Source organism: Selaginella moellendorffii, unplaced genomic scaffold, assembly GCF_000143415.4.
Source record: "Selaginella moellendorffii unplaced genomic scaffold, v1.0 SELMOscaffold_3, whole genome shotgun sequence".
In the NCBI taxonomy this organism is placed as follows: Eukaryota; Viridiplantae; Streptophyta; class Lycopodiopsida; order Selaginellales; family Selaginellaceae; genus Selaginella; species Selaginella moellendorffii.
The window spans coordinates 997,912-1,004,946 of record NW_003314264.1 but is presented as its reverse complement, the minus strand read 5'-3'; the positions used below and the strand labels follow the sequence as shown (position 1 = coordinate 1,004,946).

Sequence of the window (7,035 nt, the reverse complement as noted above, 5' to 3'; positions counted from 1 at the left end):
TTGCTTGATGAGAAAGCCCTTAGTAGCTATTTTATCCCCATTTATCCCCCAAAATTCCAAGGATTCACGATAACAGTATATCCAAATCTCATCCCATGACCATATACACTACATTTACTCCCTTTTCAAAGATGTCAATGTCCTCATTGACTATTAACTAACAACCCCTACTGAGCTAAGGGGAATCAACACTTCCATTTTTGCACTAAATCTACCAATCCTTCTATTGTGTAGATTAGTTATTCCATGTGAAGCAACTAGTCATCCACCTATACTGCAGTTCTATGGTGAATATCTTCATCTATGGATACTCACACAAAAAGAAGGATGTTTGCATGGATGCCCAATATGTATGATTTCAAATTTAGGGGTAGGAATATACCTTGCTCAAGGGTATATAATATTTTTTAAGTAGCCACTAATCAATGGGAATCAAACTTGTGCCATTTTCTTTGATATTAAATATAACATAACTTATCTCTCTTTCCTTAAGCCAACTGGAAAAGAGGCATTACTTGATGAAAGAGCCCTTAGTGGTTATTTTATCCCTATTTATTTCCCAAGGTTCCAAAGATCCACGGTGATAGTATATCAAAATCTTATCCCATGACCACATGTGCTACAATTTTCCTTCGTTAAGGGGATAAGGAGGATGTGGAAGATGAATAAAGTAAGTTTGACTTCCTATGTGCAGTGCTGGACAAAGATGATGGTTGTTCTACTTATGGTCCTAAATCTGAGTTAATAGTGGTTTTGGAGGATTGTTGACTAGTAGACTTAAAGATAAGATATATTGTTTGCTATAATGGTGTTATATAGCTTATAGTGGCTCTCAAAATCTCTTACTTCGGTTCAAAATTATGGTTGTGTGGTTGGTTTGAGCATTTGGGAGCTGTATATAGAGTTATAACTAGTTTATTAGGATTCTGTAGTCGATTGAAGCTTATGTTATGGCTTTGGGTTTTATTTTAGTCATGGTTATTAACAACTTTGTTAATTATTTTGTGGGAACTTTAGATTCTTGTGGTAATTTATAATTACCCAGTAAAGGCTCTAGATGTTCCACCTAACTTATTATCATCACCTTTGCATCGGAGGATAATGTAAAATTTATAAATATATGTATATATATACAATGTATTACCCTAAGTAATACATTAATTATAATACTAAAGCATATAGACCATCTAATTGGGACTTAATTTAGTCCATCTATTCTTGTATATTAATAAGGGTCTAAACCCTAATTAATATATCTATTCTTATATATTGAGCACTCACAACTGTAATAGTACCAAAATATAATTATTAAATAATAAAAAAACTTTACTAACTATTATAAATTACAATTGCAAGAAAAAATTTGAAAAAAAAACTTCAGGATAAGCCATTTTCTCAACTGTTGCTCACAAATTTCTCCTCCCTACACTTCATGTTAGTTTTAGTTTTTGTTTTTGTCTGATATACAAAAAATCCCATTTTCATTAAAGTGAGACCATTTGGAGGTCTCATTTAGTATATTAATTATTTTCTTAAATTTTTATTATATTATTTAAAACAAATATACTTAGATAATTAATTAGAATTAATTAAAGGAATATTCAAGCTTGATTCCCATTATACAGCAAATAATTATTATAAAATAAGAGTTGCAGCAGCAACCAGCACCTACTGTTATGGATTGCCCCTCAGGGCAGAGGCCAAGAACAAGCTCCAAGTATGGCATCTCGTTCCATAGCCACTCACAATCACAGTGGCAATGCAGCTAAATCCAGACTTGGCAATTGATCCCTAGAAGAACAGCCTCGAATCGAGACGAGAATGAGACAATCCCGCCGCTGCACATGCTCGCAGCACCATTAGGGTTTATGGCTTTGCCACATGGCAGACAGGGAAGAAAAAGTACGTTGTCCATGTCATATGACGCCTGGACAAGTGTCATACGAGAGAGGCATAATATTTCTAGCGAGCCCACTCCATCGATCAATCAGTCATGTAGCTCTCTGCGCCTATGAAATTCTCTCCATAGGGATCCATTTCAATAGCAGTGTCCTTCACCATGCTCGTCCTGGCGGCATCGTTGTTCCTCTCGAGCACCAGTGGCAGTCTTCTCTCCAGGTGCTTGTCCATGCCTCGGGCTGCCAAAGCGGCATTCTTGATGGTGTGGCTCAGTTGGGATGATGGCGATGGCGATGGCGATGGCAAAGGCGGCGATCGTGGGGTAGGGGGCACAAGCAATGGCGCTAATCCCGATGATAATCCTCCTCTCCATTGAGGAGTCTAGGCTAGAGTGAATATAGACAAAGAAGTGGGTTAGCTTAGTGAAGTGTTCAAGAGTTGGCTCTAACTCCCCCGGGAAATCAAATGGTCGATGCTCCCAATCCAAGTGTGAGTGGCACTACTTACTTGGATACCTTGATGGGATCGAGAGGAAGAACTTGGTGTCATGGAACGCGATGATGGGATCTTGTGTGCAGCACGGATACGACGAGGAAGCGATCGCATTGTTCTCGGAGATGAAGGCTGGGAACTCGAGGGCCATGGAGTCGGGCTCGAGGAGCTTGGTCTCTGCGAGCTCGGACTCTAGTTTGTACACAAAGAGTATGAAGAGCTCGGACTCCACTAACACCTCGGCCTCCACCATCTCGGACTCCATTCTAAAGCCCGATTGCATCATGGCCGTCATTCTCCTGTGCGCCCTCGCCGACCTGGGCAAGCTCGCCGAGGGGCGGTGCATCCACACCGAGCTATGCACCGCGAATCCGGAGATTCTCGCGGGATCCACGACAAACTTCACCCTGAGCAACGTGCTGGTTAGCATGTACGCGCGCTGCGGTAGCATGGGAGATGCCGCCGCTGCCTTCCACGGTGGCGGGATACGCCCATTACGGCCACACCAAATATGCCAAATAAACCCTAAACCCTAAACCCTACCGTGACATGCACCTCGAGGGCGTCCAGCCCGACAGCGTCACCTACGTCAGCATCCTCAACTCGTGCAGCCATGCCGGCCTGCTCGCCCAGGTGCGGCATTTCTTCGTGTCCATGGTTGCCTGGCGGCATGGCCCGACCACTGGACGTGCATGGTGGACGTGCTGGGGCTGGCGGGGTTTGTCGGGCGTGGTGAGGAATATGCCGTTCCAGCGGTGGCGTGGAACACGCTGCTGGGGTGCTGCAAGGTGCACGGGGACGCGCGGCGGGGGGCCATGGCGGCGCGGAACGCGGTGGGGATTAGCCCGGGTTTTGCAGGGTCAACGGTGCTGCTGTCCAATATGTATGCGGAGATTGGGCGGCACGAGTGTAGATTTAAAGGTCGGGGCTTAGGTTTAGGGCTTATCTATTTCCAGAATCTGGTCAACGTTCAAAATTGTCAACATTATCTGGTCAGCGTTTTTATTGACTAAAGAATGCACAAAAGTTCAACCTGGACAGTGGTATCAGTCAATTTTCTACAATTTGCAGCCCCTGTTAGATTCTTGTTCGGATTTTTCTTTTGTCGCAGCTTTTGTTTGCCGCGTACCATGAATGCCAGCAGCATGGTGTTAAAGAAATCCTTCCAGTGGACACAACCAGTGAGTCCATATTCTGGAAAAAGCTGGAAGAGACCACACAAAATAGTATTCAAAGTTAATCACATGGATTGTAGTGAAAAAAAAGTAAAAACTTATCTTGAAACAAGCGCCTCCTTTTTTTCTAAATCGTCATTGCAAGCATTTACAAAGCTTTGGAAGGTTGGAGAAATCCCGGGACTCTTTTCCTCGAGCTGGATCACCGTGTCCAATCCTTCCACCCATCGATTTCTTCTGTAAGCCTTGGCGATCTCTTCCGCCACCACCGGCGATGCCAGACTCATCTCCCTGGCTAGCATCTCCCCCACACAGCGCTGGAGCTCGTCGAGACGATCCAGCCGCGAGCATCCAACGAGCAACGCGTTGTAGCTCTCCTCGCTAAGTTCATCCTCCAGATCCTCCACCATTTCCCCGTGTGTCTTGTCGAAATCCTCCGGCATTCCCATCTTCGAGTAGCCGCAGAGGAGAGTGTTGTAAGTCATGGGGTCGGGACGAAAGCTCGAGCACTCGCTGTCGCCCAGGAGATTTGCGAGGCCTGGCGCGTCCCCCAGCCTCGCAAACATGGCGATGAGGATGTAGTACGTGACTACGTTTGGCGAGCACCCCTTGCGGAAGGCTTTCATCTGTTCGAGGATGGAGAGCGCGGTTTGAACGTCACCTTTCTTGGCATAGGCGAGGATGAGAGCGTTGCAGCACCTCGTCGATTGCTTGAGCCCCTTGCCTTTGAGATCGTCGAACCAGATGCGTGCTAGCCTCAGGCTCCCAACGACTCCGGCGTAAGAGATCATCGTCGCGTAGAGCTGCTCGAGCTGCGGTCTCTTGGCCGATAGTAGGACCATTGGATTGTTCGTGAGCCATGTAAAAACCTGGCACGATCGTGATATAAGAACGCGATGGATGGAGAGGACGAAACAATAAAGAATGTCACCGACAAGATCAGACTCGATAAGGCATGAAAGATACGAGCACGGAAACAACGAGAAAACCAAAAGAAATCCCGACCAACAACACCAAAGTTTGATGGGAAGAAAAGCAAGAAACTCATAAGCAAAGCTGGAAAAACAGCCACGAAGAACATAGCAAATCAAAAGAAACTAGAAAATAAGAGAAAAAATCTAAGATTCTTGCGTACCTCTAAACTGTAGTGGTGATAATCCCCTCCCATGAGATCGCCCAGCATAGGAATCCAGAAGCTCTCGAAATCTCTCACGTAGCTCTTCTTGTCCAAGATCGCCTCGCGCCCCCCCATAGACGAAGCATTCTCGAGCCGCATTCTCATGAGCCTGCCGTAATATCCTGGATTCGGCCGCTTCGCTCGCACGGCGGCGAGCGTGGATCCAGCGCCCGCTGTCATGGATTGCCCCTCGGGGCGGAGGCCAAGAACGAGCTCCAAGTATGGCGTCTCGCTCCACGATTCCACCGTGTAGCCATAGCCGCTCGCAGTCGCAGTGGCAATGCAGCTAAATCCAGACCTGGCAATCGATCCCCGGAAGAACAGCCTCGAATCGAGACGAGCGTGAGAGAATCCCGCCGCCGCGCGCGCTCGCAGCGCCATTAGGGTTTATAGCTTTGCCACGTGGCGGACAGGGAAGCAAAAGTACGTTCTCCACGTCATACGACGCCTGGACAGGTGTCACGAGAGGTTTTGCCGAGAGGCAAAATATTTCTAGCGAGCCCACTCCATCGATCGATCGATCGCGTAGCTCTCCGCGCCTATGAAATTCTCTCCATGGGGATCCATCGCGGTAGCAGTGTCCTTCGCCGTGCTCGTCCTGGCGGCATCGTCGTTCCTCTCGAGCACCAGCGGCGATCTTCTCTCCAGGCGCTTGTCCATTCCCCGGGCCGCCAATGCGGCATTCTTGACGGCGTGGCTCAGCCGGGGCGATCGCGATGGCGATGGCGAAGGCGGCGATCGCGGGGTAGGGGGCGCCGGCGGTGGCGCTAATCCCGATGATAATCCTCCTCCTCTTGGTAATCGCGGAGCTCGAGCACCGAAATATTTCGGATCACCATCGCCATCTCCATCTCCATCGCCAGCTCGAGCACCATCGCCATCTCCATCTCCATCGCCAGCTCCAGCGCCATCGCTATCGCCTCCACCGCCAAGATCTTGCGATATTTACTCCGGGCGCTGGGTACGCGATGATGGATACCCCTTGTTCCAGCCATCCTTCTGCCCCTTCACCGATGGAGCGTTCCAGTGCCAAGAGAATGGGCGCAACGATAGCGGCTATCTCCATTGGCGATGGCAGCCCCATAGCTGCGATCTTCCAAGGTACGCTACTCTCCTTGGTTGATCTTTCTAGGTGAAAGAAAGATCTCTCTGAATGGAGCGAGCGAGCGTTTCTTTCTTTTTTCTCTTGCTTGCATTGATATCTTTCCTTTTCTTTGGGTTCTTACACAGATTCAATGCAACGGATATGATGGAGAGGCTGAGGAACAAGACCCTGGCGTTCGTGGGAGATTCTCTGGGCCGGAATCAATGGGAATCTCTCGTGTGTATGCTCTACCAGGCCGCCAGGAACAAGAGAAACGTCTACGAGGCTCACCGGCAGCGTGTCGCCAAGGCCGGCTACTACTACTCCATCGTCTTCGCGGATCACAGAGTCCACATCGACTTCTATCGCTCACACTTCTTGGTCGCGGAGAACCGGAGGCTCCCGGACAAGATCAAGAGCGCCGCTGCGAACTGTACGCTCTCGCTCGACCGGCTCGATCCAGCGGCGCGCGAGTGGAGGAGCGCGGATCTCATCGTTTTCAATTCGGGGCACTGGTGGGAACACCGGAGCATTCACAGCGGGTAAGATCATCTTTTTTCTTTTCCACCAAAGTTCTTTCTATACAACTTTTGCTAGCTTTTCTTTCTCTTTTGTTCCTCTAGGGAGTGCTACTTCATCCAAGGCTCCAACTACACCACTCAAATGGACGGTCTCGCCGCGTTCGAGACTTCCATGAAAACTTGGGCCCGCTGGATCGATCGGCATATCGGAAGAACACAAAAGATTTTTGTCCGTGGCTACTCTCCAAACCACTTCAGGTACGTATCGTATGATCCGAGATCTTTCTTTGACGAGCTTTTGTCACAGTGGAGGAGACTGGGACACGGGAGGGAGCTGTGAATCGCATCTGGAGCCACTGGCGGACGAATTCAAGCTGGACGAGCTTTCAAGCAAGGTAGCCGTTTTCTCTCGGGTGTTGCGGAGCATGAAGACGCGTGTGACGTTCCTCAACGTGACCAAGCTCTCGCTGTTCCGCAAAGACGGCCATGTTGCGAGGTGGGGTAAGAAGCACGGGTGGGATCAGCAGGATTGCAGCCACTGGTGCCTTCCGGGAGTCCCAGATACTTGGAACGAGCTACTCTACGCTTCGCTAGTGAAGCAGCAGCAGTGACTTCTAAAACATTCTTTTTCTACACTAATAATTATTCTCTCGGCTCGTGATTTTGCGAGGTCCATGCCAGAGTTGA

General features: G+C 48.5%; 2 protein-coding genes across 2 annotated transcripts; one reads left to right on the top strand and one right to left on the bottom strand.

Moving 5' to 3' along the window:
• Positions 1-3,367: 3,367 nt before the first annotated feature.
• LOC9655112 (pentatricopeptide repeat-containing protein At5g02860) lies at positions 3,368-5,124 on the bottom strand. The gene is made up of 2 exons (XM_024667872.1): positions 4,702-5,124; positions 3,368-4,435 (listed from the first exon to the last, which is right to left on the bottom strand). Exons 1-2 carry the CDS (start codon positions 5,122-5,124, stop codon positions 3,665-3,667), a joined length of 1,194 nt encoding a protein of 397 aa, XP_024523640.1. The 3' UTR covers positions 3,368-3,664.
• A 119-nt stretch (positions 5,125-5,243) lies between these two features.
• On the top strand, positions 5,244-7,028 carry LOC9643408 (protein trichome birefringence-like 5). Its single transcript, XM_002963536.2, has 4 exons — positions 5,244-5,844; positions 5,974-6,369; positions 6,451-6,606; positions 6,656-7,028. The coding sequence occupies exons 1-4, from the start codon at positions 5,285-5,287 to the stop codon at positions 6,957-6,959; spliced, it is 1,416 nt and encodes a 471-aa protein (XP_002963582.2). The 5' UTR covers positions 5,244-5,284; the 3' UTR covers positions 6,960-7,028.
• Positions 7,029-7,035: the final 7 nt, after the last annotated feature.

What these genes read in the sequence shown, in the direction of transcription:
- LOC9655112 (XM_024667872.1), bottom strand. Translation starts at nt 5,124, where the DNA reads ATGGCGCTGCGAGCGCGCGCGGCGGCGGGATTCTCTCACGCTCGTCTC. An exon ending in ATCACCACTACAGTTTAGAG is followed by an intron (nt 4,436 to 4,701) that starts GTACGCAAGAAT and finishes CGATCGTGCCAG; the next exon opens with GTTTTTACATGGCTCACGAA.
- LOC9643408 (XM_002963536.2), top strand. Translation starts at nt 5,285, where the DNA reads ATGAAATTCTCTCCATGGGGATCCATCGCGGTAGCAGTGTCCTTCGCC. An exon ending in CATAGCTGCGATCTTCCAAG is followed by an intron (nt 5,845 to 5,973) that starts GTACGCTACTCT and finishes GTTCTTACACAG; the next exon opens with ATTCAATGCAACGGATATGA. An exon ending in CACCGGAGCATTCACAGCGG is followed by an intron (nt 6,370 to 6,450) that starts GTAAGATCATCT and finishes TTGTTCCTCTAG; the next exon opens with GGAGTGCTACTTCATCCAAG.